At 45.5% G+C, this 22020-nt stretch overlaps 1 protein-coding gene across 11 annotated transcripts in view; it reads right to left on the reverse strand.

Moving 5' to 3' along the window:
* The window catches only part of PLEKHA7 (pleckstrin homology domain containing A7), a 209981-nt gene that overhangs the window by 83321 nt on the left and 104640 nt on the right, over window positions 1-22020 (reverse strand). For 10 of the 11 annotated variants that reach the window (XM_029207393.1, XM_029207390.1, XM_029207388.1 and 7 more), the window contains one exon: window positions 1266-1349. In XM_029207393.1, coding sequence (XP_029063226.1) covers window positions 1266-1349 — 84 coding nt within the window. Of the gene's footprint in view, window positions 1-1265; window positions 1350-10590; window positions 10969-22020 lie in introns of those variants that run through there. The other variant, XM_029207395.1, reaches the window with a different exon arrangement.

Raw genomic sequence — 22020 nt, forward strand, 5'->3', positions numbered from 1 at the left:
CACTATTGAGATGAAATAATATGTTCGGAATTTGCTTCAAAATAATCCAGGGGTGAGGGGGAGGGTACAGATAAAATAAAATCAGCCATGTTTTGGAAACTGTTGAAGATGGGTAATGAATATATCGGATTTATTACTGTATCTCTCTACTTTTGTATATGTTTGAAATTTTCCGTGTTAGTTTAAAAGTTTAAGTACTGAGAAAGGGGAATGCTGTAAAAATATAAATACTGATAATTTAAGATTATATTTGAACATATCTAGGTGATTGAACAGAAGAAAAATGATTTGAAGGGGGAAAAAAAAACGCTTGGGAATTCCCTGGCGGTCCAGTGGCTAGGACTCTGCATTTTCACTGCCGAGGGATTGGGTTCAATCCCTGGTCATGGAACTAAGATCCCACAAGCCGTGTATTGCGGCCAAAAAAAAAATTATATATATATATATACACACACACACACACACACACACATTATACATATATTATATGTATGTGTGTGTATTTTTTTTTAAAGAAAAAAAAGAAAAACGCTTAAAGCCAAGGTCTCTATTAGTTTCTCAGACAGAATTGTTTCCTTCAAACAGAACTATCTCAAATGATCAGAAAGGAACACAGACACTTGCACACATTTCTCTGCCTTCATTTTTGGGAGGACACCTCCCCAGAATGTATGCGTGGGCTGTACATGCATTTTTAAGCAGACAAGCCCTGGGTGGTACAAACTACCTCTGAGCACCCCAGAGGCCCTGGTGAAATGGGACTAGGGGCAAGACGGTGCCCGTGTTAGGGAAAGCAAGCAGAAAGGACTCAAAATGTTCAGGGACAATGGGTGCCACCAGCCCTCCTCTCTTTTAAGCCCTGGCTTTGGGCTCCTATATGAGGCCTCCTCAGGAGGTTGGTTCAGCTGGACCTGAGGCTGATTTAAGGTACTCTCACAACAGGTGAGTGGGTCCTCTCAGAGCACAGCTAGTGTGTTAGGTGACGCTTGAGGGGAAAAGGATCATTCGGGGAAAGGGAGCTACGAAGAGGCTCTGACAATAACCATCACAGCACATCCCCATATCATCTCCCCGCTTCCACATCTACCCGCTGAAAGAAGTCTAGAGATTGACAAACAAAATTCTCGAGTTTCACCTTGAATCAAACAATCCACGTCAAGCCCCTACGTCTGAGAGAGAAAACAGTCCAACAAGCTTTGTTTTAAGCAAATGCCTTTAAGCTCCCAAGCTGTGCCTGGAAAAGGAGAATATACAAATGTACTTACTCTTCTTGAAGAATAAATTCGCTATTTTCTGGAGAAAACTGCCCACTCACAGGATGCCTGAAGGCTGTGGTCTGCTGGTTATGGCTAAAGAGAAAGAGAGATAATGAATGAGAAATCCTGTGAATGGAAAGGCTCACAGACACAACAATAGGTCATTAATGTCTGAGGACCCCTGGTCAACACAGACTCCTCCCAGGGTAAGACCACTCCAGAAGCCAGCTGCACTGAAAAACCAAAAACTTCCAGCTCAGGCGCCAAAGCTCACTTAAGACGTGAGGATTTCAATTCTAGGCAAGTCTTGCCTCCAAGACAGCACTGTATCTTAGAGAGACAGTCCATGAAGGGCTAACTCCAAGAAACTGACTCACTCAGCGAAAGTTACTTTAAGATGGCACGAGCTGAAAACAAGAATGAAGGAAAGCAGATGGCACTTTCAACAGCTTCCAAAACCCATGAACCAGGGAAAGAATCCTAAGAATTAACATCCACCCAGAAAAATCTATCTTCTTAAAATTCTTCTCCCTACTACAAAATGTCTTCACTTCAGTGATGGGATATAAATGTATGGGCATGTCTCTGCAACATGACCTGTACAATTTCAACACTGTGGAGTTTCTATCACCCTTTTGAAGTGAGAAGGGATCAGCTTCCACACCGAGTTGACAGACACGACCAAAGTGTGTAGGTGTTTTGTGTATTCATAAAGGCTGCCTGGTTCTTTGAAAGGAAGGAGGAGTTGGCTCTAGAGGCTGCTGCTCTGATCCACACGGATAAACTAACCTAACCTCCTTTTTCTATTCTTTAAAGAATATGATTTATGTTAAAATGTTTTTCTCAATCGCAAAATCATAGTTGTTTTAGAAATTTTAGAAAATATAGAAAGAAAATAGGTCACCCATGATCTCACCACCTAGAGATATACCTGGGTTTCTTCTCTTTCCTAGCTTTCTTTTTTTTTTATCATTTTATTTTAAAAAATATGATTTTACTGTATTTAGAAATCTGTATCCTGCTTTTTTTTTTTGTATCCTGCTTTTTTCACATCCAATTAACATAGACAATTTCCTATGTCATTAAGATGTCTTCATTTGAAATAGGTGAATAATAAATAGTTTTATCATATAGATGTAAAATTTTTACTGGCCATCTGTGTGCCAGGTACTGCCTCAGGTGCTAGAGATACAGAGTGAACAAAAAAGTCCTTACCCCGCAGTGCTTACATTCTAGAAAGATTTACATTCTTCTAATGCTGGACATTTTAGGTGCTTCCCCTACCCCACCCCCACTATTATAGTCAATATATGTTTGCATATATGGGCTTTTTCTGCAATTCAAATTATTTCCTTGGGTTAAAGTCCCAGAAGTAACATTACTAAATCAAAGGGCATGGTCATTTTTTAAGGCTCCTTATACAGACGGTTAAAATGCTTTTTCTTGTCAGAGTCAACATATCATCTCAGTTCGATAGTGTTAAGATATCAGCCCCATCCCCAAACTGAGCCCTGACTCACCCCAGAGATTAGTAAGTTTAAATGAGCATAGCATAAAGGTTAAAACAAAAAAACCTCTAAGCCTACAAAGTTTGCCTTACTCTGCCCTGGAGCTGTCAGAGCGTCCTGCGTCTGGTGTCTGGGTAAAGCTGGCACTGAGATCTGAGCAGCCTGAATCCTAATAAGCCCTAAGTGAAATAGGCAGAGCTATCAGGCCAGTCTGCTCCCTGGCCCTGCAACTGCACACCACCCCTAGCACGCCCTCAACCCTCCCAACCACTGCCAGCCTCCGAATTCCCAGCTCCTGGCTCCAGGCAAAGCCCTTGGAATCCTATGACCTCATCTGGCAGGCAGCAGACTGTTCTTCCCAAAAAAAATAGAGTTGAGGAATGAGCGTCCGGATAAGGATGAGAAGCAGGCCCCCATAACACCTATTTCAGAAATCCTTGCATTGTGTTCATGGGTTAGGCTTTATTTGCACCCAGTTTCTTTTAGCCATCTCCATTCACCAGGGAATTTGAAAACATTCTACCTAAGCCTGCCTCATTTCTACCTAGAGGAAAAAAAAAAAAAATGCTCTGCTCATAATGGGAATAACAATAATTCCTAGCCATGATTACCTCTACAAAGCCTTTTCTTATACATCTTAACTATTAACACCGTCGACCCCTGTTTTATGAATGAGGAAATGGCTCAGAGAGGTTAAGAGACTTGCTCAAGATAACTTTGTCAATAAGTGATAAGACTGGGCCATGAATCCAGGTCTTCAATTTCTAAATTCGATGCTCTTTGCATGCTAACCTGCTGTCCCCTTCCCTTAGGAGTCTGTGGGGCTGGCAGCTTCCTGGTCAAGATCAGAAGTCCCTAAAGTCAAGGCATCTGAAAAACAGCAGCATCTACCGCTACTCCCTCTCCCTCCCCTTATGCCCAGGGCCAAATTTCTGAATGACACCACCTGTGTGGCACTCAGTAGCCCCCAAACAGCCTTTGGTCCTATCCCAAGGTCAGCCTGGTGAATCTCTGGTAGATGTGAGCAAAGAGCAAATCTTCTATGTGCTTGGAGCAGCAACCGGCATCCAGCAATGCCTTCATACACACTGTACAACCTGAATAGCAACTCCTGGGCTCCCCACACCCAACTTGTACCAGCTTAAATAAGCCCAGGGTCTTGGGTAAATGAATCCTGAGCTGGAAGGTGTAGGCACTGTGATGATTCTCACATTCTAACATTAGAAGAAAGATAGTTTTTTTAAGTGGACAAAAATATAGCTGTCATTTGATCAGACCTAGAGGCAGCTCCTCAACCTTCCTTCCCTAATATGGACGCTGCCCTTTTTGCTAAAAACAGTTATCAACCACAGCACCATCACCACCATTTCCTGCATTTACATGAAGTTTTAAGTGTGGTCACATTCATTATTGTATTTGACCCTCCCAAGTACCCACTGAGATAGGCAGCACAGATATTTTTATTCCTATATTATGCAAAAATAAATGAAGATGTGGGTCACGGGATGTTATTGGAAGACTAAATTAAAAAAAAAAAAAAGGACTCAATACATTGAGAAAAGAGATGAATCAAAGCAATGCCTCCTGGGGGACTTCCCTGGTGGTCCAGTGGCTAAGACTTCGAGCTCCCAATGCAGGGGGCCCAGGTTCGATCTATGGTCAGGGAACTAGATCCCACATGCCACAACTAAGAGTTTGCACGCTGCAACCAAAGATCCCACGTGCCGCAACGAAGATCCCACGTGCAGCAATGAAGACCCGATGCAGCCGAATAAATAATAATTAAATAAAATTTTTAAAAAGTAGTAATGCCTCCTGAATACTGAGGTCTTAAAATTCGATGGTTTCTGATCAAACTTGCCCAGCTTGCTAATGGCAGAGCTTCTGGTTCAGCACTTTTTGGCAAAGGAAGAAGAGTTAGGTCCTTGGACTATTTCATTCAATCTGCCTAAACACCCAGCAGGGCAGGCTGTGTTTCGTTACATCAAGCCACAGGTGAGGAAAGGCCCAGAAAGGGGAAATGACATGCCCACAACAGTCAACTCCAGTGTTCCTGCACCCACCACCTTTCTGATCTCTTTCTACCACTCCAGGCTCACCTTCACCAAATGGAGGTTGCCTATTGAATGCTAGATTCCCCCACCCATTGGGAGATTGCAAAGTCCTCTGACTTTTCCTGCTGTCCTTAACCCCTCAGCCCAAAAGCCCCCAGTCTGCCCCATTTCCTGACTTTTGATTTTCTAAAACCCATGAAGAATCTCATGTCCTATGACCCTATCTTAAGATGAAGTTAGCAGGCACAGACAAATCCCCTGAAATACCTGTTCTTAAACCTGAATTGCCACCTTGCTCCCTGACAGTGATGTAGGTGACCCGGCCGGGAGCCAGGTGGCTGGTTTCAATGGAGCACAGAAACTCTCTCTCCTCCATACAACAGCTTCTGTTGCATTTCAGACTACTGAGAAAGTAACTCGGCAAATGAGGTAGAGCAGAACCTAGCCTGTATTTTCAGATCCCACTCTTCCTCCCAGGAGCAGCCCTCCAGGTTGAAGGGCAGCCAGTCTCACCTGTGAGAGGACCAGGGAGCACGGGTGGAAGATGGCAGGGAAGGACAAGCCCCATAAAGGCGGGCCATGGGTAACCATCCATGTAAACAAGCACGTCTTCACAAGCCCTGGGCTGGAAGGACTTGGGTTAGGCCCTAAAGAAGTATGACAGCCAACACAGGAGACTTGGTAAGAGAACAGAGTGAGGACCAGGGAGAACTGGAGACTGATTTGAGCTCACTAGAAGGAAGAACCCACCTACAGCCACAGACAGGGCTAGTCAAAATGTAAATGAGTCCTACAGTTTCTTGCAACATTTTTGCAAGATTAATTCTTCCATTCATACAGATTTTGACTATAACGTGAACAGTGAGTCTGGTTGGTTAAACATAAAGGTTCCAATGTGCTTAGCACAGCCATTGTTTCTGTCATGGCAAGAAGTTCTGGAGTTATGTGAATGGTGCTCAAGAGTGGAGGTCGGAGCAGCCTGATAAATCGGCTTTTCTGACAGTGGTGGTATTGGTATGCTGAGAGTGTGACAGATCTGCTCTGCCAGCACGAGCTCTTATCTGGCCCCTGCTATAAAGAGCAGAAGAGACAACTTAAAATGTAAGGAAAGCATCCGGCCTTGAAGCCCACGGGGGGACTCTATCAAGGCTCTTCTCATTGGTATGCTTGGCGGCACCTGCCACTCTGGACCTTCTGGCTCCTCAATACAGCTCTCAGAATGCTGTAAGAGTCACCCTACAGACATTAAGCCACAGTCAGCACTGCCTCCAGACTTGTTATGGCACTTACTATCTTTGTTCTGAATCCCAGTGTCTCCAGAAAGCCAAGGTTCCAGGTAACCTACTAATACTCCTAGTTAGGTCCCCGAATTAATAACCCAAACTCCAAAAACACAAGAAATTGCCTCCCCGCCTTCAGCTCCCATGTGGGCTGCAGAGTAAAGAGATAGCGGCCAACAGTCGAAATGGCATCTCTACATTCCCCCCGACACTTCTTAAGAAACTTTTGTTTTGTTTTACTTAACACTTTTACAAAATTGCTCATTTAGTAAAGTGTCACCGCTATTCGTGTGGCATTTCCTAAGGGGGCTGAGGACGTTACTGAAGTGGTCTTTGGAGATTGCACTATTTGAAAATGTCAAGCAGCTCGCTGCACACTGGCATTACTCTGAGGACAGGTCCTTCTTCCAGAAGCATGGGAATCAGGCCTTGGCGAGACAACATATGGTCCCCATCCTCTCTCCAAGTGAGTGCCACCAACACAGTATTAACTAGCCTCCTTCAATATCCACCCTCGGCAACAAGTCAGCCCAGAGTCCTGGGGTCAGAAGATCTGGGTTCAAACCAGAACAAGCCACCTCAGGTCTCTGAGCCTCATTTCTTCCATTTGCAAATAGGAAATAATAATAATATCCTTCAGGTTGTTGTGAGGATATATGAAAGGGCATCACACAACGCCTAGCACACAGAAGGTACTCAATTCATGTTTGTTGAACCTGGCTGTGTCTTTTTTTTTTTTTTTAATTTGTTTTTTGGTTGTGTTTGGTCTTCGTTGCTGCATACGAGCTTTCTCTAGTTGCAGTGAGCAGGGGCTACTCTTCGTTGCGGTATGGGGGCCCTAGGTGCGCAGGCTTCAGTAGTTGTGGCTCGAGGGCTCTAGAGCACAGGCTCAGTAGTTGTGGCACACGGGCTTAGCTGATCCGTGGCATGTAGGATCTTCCCGGACCAGGGATCAAACCCGTGTCCCCTACATTGGCAGGCGGATTCTTAACCACTGCGCCACCAGGGAAGTCCCCTGGCTGTGTCTCGACAATGGCAATGACTAACAGCCATCTAAATTTTAACAGGGCAAAAATAGAATGAATCTCCTCCCCTCACTGCCACCAAATCCAATACTCCTCCTCCAGGTTTCCCTATGTCCATTATCAGCATCACTATCCAACAACCTAGGAGTCATCCTCCACTCCTTTACCTTAACCGCTACACATCATATGTTCACAAGTCCTGTTGCCTCCATCTAAAAAACATACTCTGAACTCATACGCTTCTTTTCATGTCAACAGCCAGCACACTAGGCATCACAACAGCCACCTAACTGCTCTCCTGCTTCCACCCTGGCCTCTGTACCACCCACCCTCCTCATCAAAAGCCTGATGGATCTTTTAAAATGTCAGTTAGATCACACACACTCCTCCTTTCAACCCTCCAACAGCTCCACATCACACATAGAGTAAAATTCAAGCCCCTTACCTTGGCTTACAAGATCCTAGATGATCTGACCCCTGCCTAGCTCCATCCTCTTCTTGCACCACTCTCCTCCTTCCCCATCCTGCTCTGGCCACATCGGTCTCCTTTCTGCTCCCTGAATACCAAGCTCTCTCTTACTTAACAACCTTTGTACTGGATGCTCTTCCCCGTACTCTCTAACTGGTTCCTTGTCATTCAGACCTCAGCAGAATTATCATCTCAGAGCCCTTCGCAATCACCCACTGAAGTAGGCTCCCAGTCACTTCATATAACATCACCCTATTTTAATTGTTACTGTTATTTTTCTTACTTATGTCTGTGTTTGCTGATCATCAGTAACCCAAACTAACAGTGTATCCCAGGAGAGCAAGGACCTTGCCTGTCTTTTAACTGCTATTATCAGCTTGTAACAGAGTCTGGCTCTGTGATATGTGCTGAATGAATGAATGAGAAATAATGATGAAGGAGACTCCTACTTTAAAGCGAGGCCATGCCTCCAAATAGGCTAGCTAACCCTACTGAAGTCGGGACTTGGATCACAAACAGACAAAAACAAGGGTCATAAGCCATCAAAAGGCAGTGGCTTCTGCTCTTACCACCTGAGGAAGGAAGCATCAGACACCCACATAGTACTAATGTTTAATCCTTGGCTCTCTCCCAACTGTGTTACAATATAATGTGGAGAAATTAACCCTCCCCTGCAACTCCCCTCCCCCTCACTGCTGCAAAGGAGAGGTAGTACACTTGGCAGAGAGAATCAAAGAATGGAATGCAAACACCCTAGAGGCAATTACTGAGTGATTAAAAACACACAGGAGGATAATACAAACATCACCTGTATCTCCTTTCTGTGAACTTGGAGAGTATTTGGTGTGAAACCTACAATTTGGTGACTGGCTATATGCTCTCACATTACTCTCTGCTGTTTCATGTGTGTTTGCTCTCCTCCCCCTCTCCCCCTACCTCCAGTAAGACCCTAAGCTCCCACAGGGCTGGGGGCGGTCATTCACTGATTTCTCACGCATCTCCTGCAGTACAGAACAGCAATATCATGGGGCAGGCACTTGAAGTCCTTTATCTGAACAGCCTGGGCACAAACACACGCCACCTCCAGGGAGAGGCTGTGCAGAACCGCTCTCATTTTCTGGTTTCAGCAGCCCAGGTATCACACATGCCCCAGAGAGAGTTGGGGAGGCAGGGGCCCCCAGGCCCTGATAAAGGATCCTACACCCAGGCTAGGAGACTCCACCAGCCCTGGGGAGCACGGTGCAGACCAAGAAAGGGCCTTCCCCACTTCCACACTGTCCACAGTTGACTCACTCACACACCCAACTAGGCAAAGACACTGAAATGCAGCCAAACCTCAGACTCACCACCCAGAGGGGCAGTCAGTACCTGTTCTCCTTGCCCAAAGGTACCAAAAGGGGCTGAGCCTGGCACAGACAGAGCTGGGCTCAAGGGAGTCACAGAATTAACTGAGTTAACTGGAAGCTCTCACATCTTGCAAGAGGGAGGTCTCTCCTTTCCAAACACTGAATTTAACAGACCGAAATCTTCCATCATGATCTGAAAAGATCTATGTTTCATTAGGCTCTCCACTCAGTGGCCAGCTCATTTCATAAATTACCTCTTCTGACCCAGTAACCCACACTGCAAGCCTCTCTTCTCCCCAAGCCCCAACATGGGGCTCCAATACTTAGGATTGATGGTTAATAGGAAGTTTTAATTGTGGCTCCACAGGACTTCAATAACCATGAAAAGACTAAAGCCAAACTCCTGACTGAATGAGGAAATCAAACCCAGATAGCCTCCCCTCCCCTAACTCTTTTTTTAAAGGAAGTTGGCAGAGAAGCAATGTAACAGGAGCCGAGGTACCAGCTCTGTTACTACCAACTAGTTTCACACCCCTGAGCAAATACACAACCTCTCTGGCTCTTAGTTTCCTCATCTGTCCAATGAGGGGCTTAGACTCTCCATCAAGGCCACACGCAGGCTTCAAAGCATGAAGCCCAGGCTATTCAGTCATACAGGCTGCATGCAGTTCAAACCCCAGCTCGGCCGCACGCTGGCGGTACCCGACCTTGAAAGAGTTAATGACCTTTCTGAGTGTTGGTTTCCTTATCTGTAAAAAGAGGAGACAATTCCAACCTTGCAAGATTGTTATAAAGAGTACCGATAATGTGCCTGGCCTATGGCAGACACTCAACCTTCAGTGTCTGTTATATTTTTCTTTTGCTAGCTCTAAAACTCCACTCTAATAGAGTTGTTTTGTCTTTTTCTATGTTGCAAACTCCCATATTATTAGCTGGCTCAAGAACACATTTTCTTCCCTTTGAGTTAAGGCAAAACACCCAGCCTCTTGTTTAAACTTAGAACTCGCCTGCCAGGCAAAGTAGTTTCAGATCAATAAGCACCTTCCTTCAGCCACACTTCTGTCCCTCACTGGGTCGAGCCCCATGGTTCAGAAAGTGCAGCCCAAGAAAAAACAGCCTTCCCAGTAGGCTGTGCTGAGCCAGGGACACACACTCTACAGAAGTTTTAAAACTTCATGGTAACATTTTCGACCTCAGAGAACACCCAGTTTTATGCTTCTCTTTAATGCTCTTCAATAAGTCAGGTTCCTCAAGTGTAAAATGAGAAGGCTAGACCAGGTGATGTTCTAGGGATCTTCCAGCTGTAACATCTTGAGACACTGAGGTTCATCTCAGACTACTGCTGGAGCCACAGACTGAAATGTAACAACACTGCACATAATTGAAAACACAAAGGAAGGAGGCAGAACAGCTGTCCTCCCCAGTCTCACTTGCCAACAGAATATCCTTTGTAATGACATCGGGGAGGTGTAGTTAATGATACTTTTGTCCTGTTTATTCCCAATTAAATTGGGCTCTTCCTTTTTTTAAACTGCAGACGCTCCCAACCAACCCATCGAAAACTCCCTTTCTTTGTCATTACTTGACTTTCATGAATCAGAATACATCACGGCAAACTGAATCCCAGTAATAGTAACCAGTATAGGACTAACCTGCTCTCCAGCTCTGTTCTCTCTGGGAAAGGCGGCAGACACACTCACTCTCTCCTCGAGCTCCATGCTGTGTCTTCCCAGCCCGGGCCTTATGAAAACCCCAGTTCAGGTCAGACTGGGAGGGAGGGTCCGGCCACCTGCAGAGGTGAAGCAAAGGCTCCCAGCCCGCCTGTTCTCTTTCAATTTCGGTTCTGGAGCAGCTGCCTCCCAAGGTGTTACAAATCCAGCAGCCACTTGCTCCTACTCATTCATTCTCCTTTCTCCTCGCCCACCCCTACGCAAAACCTGGCAACTATGCAGGAACACAGTTCCAGCTGTGAGTCACCGCCACGCTGTGGCCAAGTGGAGCACCGGCTGGAGGTAAACACTGAGGCAGGCACTTTGTGTCTCCAGGCCCCAATTCTTCTGTTCTTTGAGACCATGGGGTTGGCTGCCCCTCCTGTAGCAGAATATAAAAAAACACCTCCACTTGTGAGCCCAGGAGTCAGAATGAATTGCTCACTCAGCTCTGCTCTGCCACACTGTGGCTGAAATCAGCCCCAAAGCAGAGAGTCTTTGGTGGAGAAATGAAAGCTCCTCTATCACGATCTCTCATGGTCATGGCCAGGAAGAGGCTGAGCGGTTACAAGCCATCATACTCACTCCCAATTCTATGATTCTTTCATCACTGCTTGGGATGGCTACCAAGAAGGGCAGGGGGTTAGAAAGGCAAACTAAGGTATCAAAGTGCCTTTATCTCCACGGCCTCAGAGCAACACTGTGGCTCTTCACTGCATCTTTGTAGGTCTACAAGTCATGATGCAGGTGACAAGGACTTCTTTTTTCACAGCTATGTTCCAATGCCTACATATGCCTGGCACATAGTAGGTGCTCAATAAATATTTGCTGAATGAGAAAAAAACAAAAAACATAAAACAAAACAACGGGGTTTTGTTCTGAGTCTACTTGGAATGACAGCTTTACTAAAACCTGTATCCATTAACATCATTTTTTCCCTTTTAGAAATTTCCATATCCTTCACAACTCCCACCCCTGCCTGTAGGGAGTATTCTATAAATCTTTAAATGCAGAGATGATTTATTGTGAAACTAAGGAATTTCAAGTATTAGGGCCCCTCACTTTCACAAGCCCTTTCCAAGGCCCTAGAAAGGGGCCTAGCAACGTGTGTACATGCTTTCTACAATTGCATATATTTTTAAAGAAGACCTCCCAAATTCTGTAAACATCAAGCCCCACAAAACAGATCTGCCACTGTAGAATGAAAGAATGAAGGACTCGACAAGCCATCCTGACGTATCATCCTAACAAGGGCATTTGAATTGACAAAACTTGTTTCAGGGCTTCCCTGGTGGCGCAGTGGTTGAGAGTCCACCTGCCGATGCAGGGGACACGGGTTCGTGCCCCGGTCCGGGAGGATCCCACATGCCGCGGGGTGGCTGGGCCTGTGAGCCATGGCCGCTGAGCCTGTGCGTCCGGAGCCTGTGCTCCGCAACGGGAGAGGCCACAACAGTGAGACGCCCGCGTATCACACACACAAAAAAAACTTGTTTCAACCACAGAGAAGTTAGTCTCTCAACTACAGATACACCCTAGTTGATCAACTGTTTGTAACTGTTTGTAAAGTCAACTGTAAAGGCTGGAGTAGGTTTAAGAGCACAAACTCCATTCATTCAACATTTATTTAGCACTACTATGTGTTCTGCGCTGAGTGTTTTGGGCTAAAACAGTGATTAGAACATAATTATTCCCACTGAACTGGAGCTTACAATCCAAAAGAATAGACTGATATGGTCATAAACAGATACAGTAAGTATTTTATAATATTAAACATAAATAATATAAACAGATATAACTGCAGATCAGAGGCAGTACCACAGTGTAAAAGTACAGCAAGGCCCACCAACTTGCTATGTGTCAGTCTGCTGGGTACAACGACCCTAGAAGGTAACTCGTTTTATCCCCATTTTGCAAACATGAATATTGAAGCCCAAAGGGGTCAAGTGCCACCCCAAGGTCACATAACCAGTAGGTGACAAAGTCAGACTTCAAGCCCATATCTGCCTGACTCCAAAGTATGGGCCTGTTCTTAGCAGCTACACTTCAGTCAATGGCCAGTTGCTCCACAGAGCCTCCAAAATGTCTGGGGAGACACGCTGGCAGCAGAGGTACAGGAAGCACATGGAGCACCAGCAGAGGCTGGCCAACTTCCAAAGCCCACATTCCTGAGAGTGGAGAAACGGGAAGTGCCATGAGCTTATTCACCAGGTATATAGCTATAACCTTTGTTCACCAGGCAACACCCTGGCAGGGATCAGTGACAGCTAGCTGGGAGCCCAAAGAGGCCACATGAGAGGCTCCCACCCTGTAGTCCTGCCTCCAAACTCCCTCGTCCTTACTGCCAGATTGATCATGCTGGAGCACCGCTCTCATTCCATTATCTCCTGGCACACACCCTCCGTGGCTCCTCACTGCTAAAGCCTCCCTCTGTCTCACCACTTCCCTAGACCCTCAGCTCCTACCAAATGTAAGCGTTTATCAGTACCCAAATCACCCGGTCTATCCCACCCCTGGGCTTTGTCTCCTGCAGTCTTCTTCCCTAACGAATTCTACCCAATCTTCAAGGCCTCTTCTCTTCCCAGTAGTCCTTCCTGATCACTCCATACCACTCTGCCTTCTTCCTTCCTTGTACTCTCAGCACTGAAGGCTTGCACTCTTTATACGGCAATTATGCTTCCCAACAACTCTTTTCATTTTACCCTACAAAAATTAAGTACAGTCGTCCCTTGGCATCTGTGGGGGATTGGTTCTAGGACCCTCCCCAACTCCAACATCCACAGATGATCGGGTCCCTTATATCAAATGGCATAGTACAGCGAGCCCTCCTTATCTGTGGGTTCTGCATTTGCGCATACAGAGGGTCAGCTGTATTCCGTGTTACAGACAGGGATAAACTAAAAAGCAGAAGGTCCCTTTTTTGCCTTGAATTCAGTGTCAATCTCAGAGGCAACACCATTACCAGTTTCTTGTGTATTCTTTGTTTTTCGCCTTTATGAAATTTTTATGCATTTAAAATTTATATACACATCTTTTTAGAAAAAAATTTACATAAACAGAATAAAACTGTACACATTATTCTTTAACTTGCTTTTTACTTTACGTATCTTCGATTCCTCCATATCCACATGCAAGGATGAACATAAGCGGTCCCCTCCACACACAGCTCCGCTAGGACCGCCCCCCCCCCACCAAACCAGACCAACCCACAGAGAGATGACCCAGGAGCCCATCCCATATGCCAATCTGCCCCAACATATATAAGAGGTTTCAAATTGATTACCTGCAAACCAATTTGCCCCCAGAATTCATTTTATTTGAACCACACAGATTTTTTAAATTGAGCCCAAGTTTAACAACAGGAAATTTTCATACAAAACCCCAGCTCATCTTGGAAAACCAAACACTGTGGCAACAGCGGGCCCCCATGAGAGGTGGGATGGCCCTTCTAGCTCACTGCAGTCCCCACTACTCCCTACTGCTTCCTGATGTTGAGGGTGTACACCTAGTGCTATTTGTCATCACACCTTTATTTCTAATTTCCCTACAGGACAGAAATTTCTTCATACCCATATCTCAACCAGAATTAGGGAAACAAAAGATAAACAGAGAGGACAGAGTATTCCTAAAACAAATTAGACAGCATACACACAGTCTGGTTTTTTGTTATCTGCTAAGCCTCTACAGACATTTGAGTTTGCGACACCTATCTTGTACCAACACCATTGATTCTAGAGAAGCTCCTCCTTTTACGAAGGAGATCTGTTTTAAAGAATAGAGATTTCTTACATAAGAGTAAGAATGGAAAGAAGATGGCAAAAATAGGCCAAAAAATTTCCCTCTCACAAAAAAACTTCGAAGGATCTTCCCAACAATAATGGCAAGTGGACTCGCCTTTAGCCTTCCCTGACTCGTCTCCTGAAAAGGTGAACCCCATGACAGCCAGCAGACTGTTTCTTGCACAGAGTGAAAAATCAGGAGAGGCACTGCTAACAGTCTAACCCTAAAGAATGCAAAAGAAGAGTGGTGTCAGTGGCTGCAGCTCCTTATAGACACCCACAGGGGCCACTGAAGGCAAGCGGGGCCTCCTGCAACAGAACAGCATCTGGCCAGGTTCTGTCTGGAGCAAGATCACAGACCTACCCCAAGCTGAAAAATGCAGTCCCCTGTGGTGTTTAGAGCACAGGCACTGGAGTCCAGCCACACAGCTGCCTATTTCACAGATAAGGAAACTGCTCCAGAAAGCAACTTCAAAACACTGCCACCATCTTTTAAAAATAATTGCTTCTGGGTTGGGGGGAGGAAAGAAATAGGTGAGGGAGATCAAGAAGTACAAATTTCCACTCGCAAAATGAATGAGTCATGGGTATGAAATGTACAGTGGGGGGAATACAGTCAATAACTAAGCAATTCCTTTATATGGTGACATATCGTAATTACACTTATCATGTTGATCATTTTGAAATGTACAGAAAAAAATAACTATGTTGTGTAACAGGAACTAACGTAGCATTGTAGGTCAATTATACTTCAAAAACAAACAAAAGCAAATATACAAACAAACCTACAGAGAAAGAGATCAGATTTGTGGTTACCAGAGGTGGGGGTGGGATTGGTAACAGTAGAGTGAGTGAGTTGGGGGGAGGGGAAATTGGATGAAGGTAGTCAAAAGTTACTATGAACTTCAGTTATAATATAAATAAGTACTAAAGATGTAACGTACAACATGATAATAACTAGCACCGCTATATGTTATATATGAAACTTGTTAAGAGAGTAAATCCTAAGAGTTCTCATTACAAAAAATTTTTTTCTATTTCTCTAATTTGTATCTAGAAGAGATGATGAATGTTCACTAAACTTATTGTGATAATCATTTCATGATGTATGTAAGTCAAATCACTATGCTGCACACCTTAAAATTATAGAGTGTTATATGTCAATTATATCTCAATACAACTGGAATATAAATAAATAAAAATTATTGCTTCTGCTAGGAATACACTCAGGAGGAATCTTAACAGGCCCGCCATTACTAGATGATCAGACCTGAATGATACTGCATTACTTTCTCCCAATAATGATACATAAGTATATTCGTTCACTCACGCAACAAATATCTAAGAGCCAACTAGATGCCAATCCTGTAGAGTCTCATACTACATGAGTAATCGAGAAGAGGGAGGGGGTGTGTCACAGCCCAGACTCTATATCCTGTCAAAGGTGAACAGAAGGACAGTATTTTTCGGATTTTCAGATTCATGAATGATTCTCTTCTTAGTCAAGAGCTGTAAATTCTCAATCAGTTTATTAACGCAACTTGAGCCCTTTTATCACCAAGGGTAACCCCTGCTTTCCAGAAATCACTGTATTAAGAATTTTAGAGCTGAAAATGACCCAGAGTTCACTCACCTCATCCAATCTCTTTGTTTTACACATGAGGAAATTGAGGTCAGGGAAGGTTAGAGAATTGCTCAAGGTCCTAGCTATTACTAACCATAAATTAACACTAGGTTCCTGAAAACAAGGATTATGGAAAGAAAAAAAAAAACCCAAAAAACATCATCACCACACTGTTTTAAAATTTATTTCCTGCCTTAAAAAAAATCCATCTTCCAGTGACTAATTTCTGCTAACAAACATGAAAAATATATTTTAGAGAGCTGGGAATCCTCGTGTCCAGTCAAAAGACCTTGCACAGAAATCCAGTGCCGTTGGTCTGGATTTAAGTGGCACATAAAACACATGCAGGGAGAGATGGTCATGTGAAGCCAGAGGCCAAGAGTGAAGCGATGCATCTACAAGCCAAGAAATGCCAAGAATTGCCAGCAACCACCAGAAGCAAAGAGAGAGGCATGGAATGGATTCTCCCTCAGAGCCTCCAAAAGGAACCAAGGCTGCAGATGCTGTGATTTCAGACTTCCGGCCTCCAGAACTGTAAGAGGATAACTTTCTGTTGTTTTAAGCCACGAGGTTTATAGTAACTTGTTACGGTAGCTCTGGGAAATAATACAGAACTTGTATTAGTTTAGTGATTTACCACAAACCCAATTAGTATGGAAAAGCTGTCACAAAGCCACTAAGACCTTGGGACTCACTCAATAGTAGTACAGAGACTAAGACAAGGGAGGTAAAAAATGTGCTATGTTTGAGGGCTTCCCTGGTGGCGCAGTGGTTGAGAGTCCACCTGCCGATGCAGGGGAACGGGTTCGTGCCCCGGTCCGGGAAGATCCCACATGCCACGGAGCGGCTGGGCCCGTGAACCATGGCCACTGAGCCTGCGCGTCCGGAGCCTGTGCTCCGCAACGGGAGAGGCCACAACAGTGAGAGGCCCGTGTACCGCAAAAAAAAAAAAGTTCTATTTTTAACTGATCCAAATATTGTGTTCACTTCTGGTAACCACACCTACAGGCCAGAGTGGAAAGCTGGAGCATGTCCAGGAGAGAGAAGCCAGGGCTGTGAAGGGTCAAAGCCACATCACTGAAGGAACTGGAGTTTTATGGCCTGGGAAGACTCAGGGCACATGACCGTTGTCATTGCCTCTGAAAGGCTATCATGAGGAAGAGTAATTTGATTTGTTCCCTGAGGTCCAAGATGGTAGAACTAGGATCAGTGGGTGGAGTCACTTGGAGGCATATTTTTCAGGGAATCAAGTGTCAACAATGTCACAGTCAGAGCGGCCTCTGAACATCAGACTGGCTGGTTGTCTCCTGTTGGTGGATGTTTTCGAGCCCAGAGGCCAAAAAACCCATCAGGCAACATGTTGCTAAGGAAAGAACGTAAACCCCAAGCCTGCAATCTGCCAGGAGGACCTTATGTTCCTCTCGAGCTCTGTGAATCCATTAATTCATGAAACATACCATTTAGCCATTACGTGAGTCAAGAGACTTCTGAAATACACGGGTAGGAGGACGAGATTCTGAGCATGAGGAGATACTTTGGCGGGAAAACAAAGAAACAAGGGCCTGTACGGAGCTGTGGCTGAGAACCTATGCCCAACTCCCAGGAACCTGGCCACAGGAGCAGGTGGTCACAGTCCTATAGTGGAGGCTGGGTTAGGTTCCTTAGCCCCTTCTCACAGGAAGCTTACACTGAGATTGACAATACCTCTGTCAAGCTTTTTCGTTCAGATCCACAGCTTGCATAGTTCAGTGCAGCCAGTATCCATTAACAAACCACTGGGGCTACATTCCAAGTAACCGTCACCTTTTCCTGAATACCTACCACTGTGACTAACTGCCTGAGATGCTTGCATGTATTACCTCTAACGGTCATTTCAACACTGCAAGGTATTATCATCTCAGGCTGAGGTTAAGAGGGGTTAAGTCATTTGTCCAAGGCCACACATTTCAGGATTTAGGATTCCCGCTGGAATCCAGGTCCAGAAGCCAAACTCTTTTCCTGCATCATGATGATGTCTTCTCTGCATCCTACTTCAGGCATTTAATTTGTTCAAGGTAAACAACAATACCACGCAAGGGGGAAGCAAGCAGGTAGCTTTCCCTCTCTGGGCCTCAGGCCTCTCGTCTGTAAAATGGAAAAAGGTTGGAAATGATGAGGAGAAGAAGCCCTTCCAGCTCTTGACACCTGATGCAGCTCGACTAGATTCCTTTACCCCATGTCCCCTTCCAGGCTGCGAAAGTGGTGACAGGCAAGGCGGTTAATCTCTGGTACTCACAACAAGCGGGACATGGCTAGCAATGTTGTTTTGCATGCTGCCTGGAGGCCAGGGCAGTGATGGAAGGAGGAAACCAAGAACAGGCCCATAGTCAGCTGTATGAGCTCATGCGCAGGTGTGCAGTGAAGAATGGCCCACATAAATCTTGACATTTAGCACTTCATTCCATAAACCAGGGCTGTCCTGTAAAGAGTATCAGCACACAGATCTGAGGGCTACCTGTGCCAGGATCCAGGGGATGTCCATGAGGAATTAAAGCCCAGGGTCTTTGTTTGGAAGTTGTTGGTGCGGGGGTGAGAGGTAAAGTAGTCCAGCCACATTCCAGGGGGAGGGGCCTCCTGCAGCTGCTCTGCACAGCACAGCCTCCATGGATGCTGTCCTGAATCAGGTTAGGACGCCCATCCACCCTCCACAGCTGCTTCCTTACATGCCCGCTCGGGACAGCCTAAGGCCACCTATTTCCCAACTGTCCCTCTGGAGTCTTCTAGCAGTGGTATTAACAGAGCCAAGGAACTCCGGACACCTAATCACACAGTGTGGCTGGCCAAGCATCCCTCCATGACCCAGGGAGGGGGGACCATACCAGCTTCAGTGCTGGAGTGGAGGCCAGGGGGAAGGACTTCAGACATCCGGTCAGGGAGGGGCTCTCTCTGCCTATCTCACTTCTAGAAACCCCCCACCCAAACCCATTTCCTTCTCAATTTCCTAGTGATGCCCATTCAGGAAGGGAGTGGAGCCTCAGGTCGAGGAGCATAGCAGGAAGAAGGCACCTAACCCACAGGACCCTGAGTACTCAGACTTTCCAGTAAGCACACCACGGAGCCCAGACAGAATATCCTGACAGGCCTTTCTGGTTCTATGCTACTGTTTATTTATTGCTTTTCTTTTCTTTTTTTTTTTTTTTTGGTGGGGGGAGGGGGCAGGGGCAAAGCAGGCCTGAGAGGGGAGAGGGCAGGGGAGAGACATCCAAGTCAGTGGAAGACTGTGGATTTGGAGTCAGAACTGGGTTCCAGTTCCAGTCCCACACTGCCAGTGTAGGTTCTGTGAAAGATTTTCTAAATGGTGTCTGGCATCAGGAGGTGAACAATAGGGTAGCTGGTCTTATCGAGGTCCCCTCTCCCTAAAGAAAACCTACTAGCTCTCCACATCCCTAAACAGAGGGCCCACCATGCCGAAGGGCCAGATTTCTGCAGATAGCCAAAAAAGTGTGCGGAGGGGAGGGGGGTGGGAGAGGTTTGTAGATAAAGAACCACATAAGATGAGAGAGATCCATAACAGTAACTGCAGCAAGTATATCATATATCATATCATCTATTCCAGGCGCTCTGCAGGTATTCTATGTCTCATACGTTATTACAATCCTAGGAGGCAGGTATTATTATCTGCATTTTATAGATGTGGAAACTGAGGATGAGAAAAATTAAGGGGTTTGTGTAAGATTACACAGTTAGGTAGGGGCAGAGCCAGGATTCAAACCTAGGTCCTCTGACTCCAACTCTGGAGAGGTGGATGATGAGGGGTCCACCCTCTGAAATGGACCCTGGAGTGAAAAGGACGGACTATTCCCCATGAAGGCAACATGGTAAAACTGGCTCCTTATATTTCCGAGGGAAGAAGAAAACTTTGGTATAGGGTAAGAGCTCACTAGAAGTCCATCTTACTAGAATCTTCACACTCTGAAAATAAATCACCAGCCCTCCACATCCCGGTCTGAAGTCCCAACCCCCTGGCGTGGGTACTGGCTGAAGGCCTGAAGGTTAGAGCCCAGAACTTGTTATCTTTAACCTGGAATGACTCCTACATTTGAAAGAGGTAATGTAAAGGAGATGGGAGTGCAAAGCCTCTTGGACCCCTTACCATCCAGCTCTCTAAGCACCCCTACTTTGGAGACAGCTGCACATCACTGACTCTGAATCACACATTTAAATTGTGTTTTTCCAGATTCAGACTCAATTCCCCAATGTCAAACGATGTCAGCAGGCAGGGATGCAGACATCAGAGAAAGAGCTCAGTGAATCATGTTCTCTGCTAGTGATGGTATCTGATGCATGTTAAACGTCTCCCTGCAATTCCTCAAGTGTCTATTAATCAGTGAACCAAGAACACAGAAGGCACCAAGGAAAAATCTGCCATTGCAGGGAAAAAGGCAAATCATGAGAAGCCGCCTTACTAACACACAAAGACTTCTAAACCCAAGGTGAGGCAGTGATAGTAACAGCCCAGTCATTGAGACGCTTGGACCAACTGGCCACAAAGAAAGACATCAAAGAGCCCTTCAAAGCAAAGGGGCAAAATCCACTTCTCCCCAGCTTCATCTGGACACTAGCTGGGCCAAGGGAGAGAATCTGCCAAAACTGATAAAAAGAGAAACTTGGAAATGTCATTTGCTCTTGCAGAGCTTCAGTTTCCTCTTCCCTGTAGACCTGGAATACTATCTGTCCTCCCCAGCACACAAGATTAAACAAGATACATGATGGTCCCTAAAGTTCTGCCATCCACCTGCCCCTTCTCATGTTAAGTATCCTCCCTGGAAAGCCCCTTAGCTGCCATGGGTATGACTCCTGAAGCTGTACTTCTAGTGCTGTCCACCCTTTTGTGCCCTGGATCGCTAGATCCAACTGCTTACACTTCTACCAACATGTAAATCAAACATAAAATCAACATATTCCACAAAGGAACTCTTCCCACCCTATTTCTCCTCTTTTATTCCCCATGTTGGTGAAACCACCATTTCATGGTTTTTAACCAGGGGCATATGGAAAAATTACAGTGACATTTTTGTTGCCACATCAACTAGGGAGCATTTAGTGGGCAGGGAACCCAGGACGCTGAATGATACTGTCCTGCACAATGAAAATCTGCCCCTCCCAAAATGCCAACAGCAACACCATTTAGAAATGCTGAAAGTCATCCTACAGCTTTCCCTCATTCCCTCTCAGTCAGAAACATGTCAAGTTCACTTCCTGTTTCACCAATCCAGTCCATCTTCTCCATCCCCATGGCCATTCTCACTGGGATGACTGCAGTGGCCTCTAAAGTCATTATCCTATCTCTGTACTCACCCACCTATTCCCAATTAACTTTCAATAATCCTCCACACAGCTACCAGTTATATTTCTAAACCTACAATTGTGTCACTCCTTGTCTTAAGATAATCTATCAGCTCCCCCCACCTCTGGATAAATACCACCCTTTATCTGTTCCCTGCCTCACCATTCACTGCTCACTAGGCTCCAGTGGTGCCTCCGTGTCTTTGCACATACTGTTCCTTCTTCTTGAAAGCTGTCTCCCTGTCTCTCTGGCTAACTTACACCCATCCTTCAAGACTCAGTGCAAGGGTCACCTCCACCTAGAAGCCTTCCCTGACACCAAGCAGAGTTAAGTGCCTGCTGGTGCACACTGGAATCACACATTTCCATCTTTTTTTTTTTTTTTTTGGCCATGCCGCACAGCTTGCGTGATCTTAGTTCCCCAACCAGGGATTGAACTCAGGCCACGCCAGTGAAAGTGCCGAGTCTTAACCACTGGAATGCCAAGAAAGTCCCCTCCATCTTATTCTGATTGTTGTTCTCGCCCTGCCTCTCTGTCGACTCTGATTCTCCAGCACAGAGCCTAGTGTACAATATGAGCTTAATGAATTAGAATTTACAGCTTCTACAGCACCTACAGCTGACAAAGCATCACCTCAAGCAATACAA

The sequence above is a fragment of the Monodon monoceros genome, unplaced genomic scaffold (assembly GCF_005190385.1).
Source record: "Monodon monoceros isolate NGI ecotype Baffin Bay Population unplaced genomic scaffold, NGI_Narwhal_1 Super_Scaffold_7, whole genome shotgun sequence".
Taxonomy (NCBI): domain Eukaryota; kingdom Metazoa; phylum Chordata; class Mammalia; order Artiodactyla; family Monodontidae; genus Monodon; species Monodon monoceros.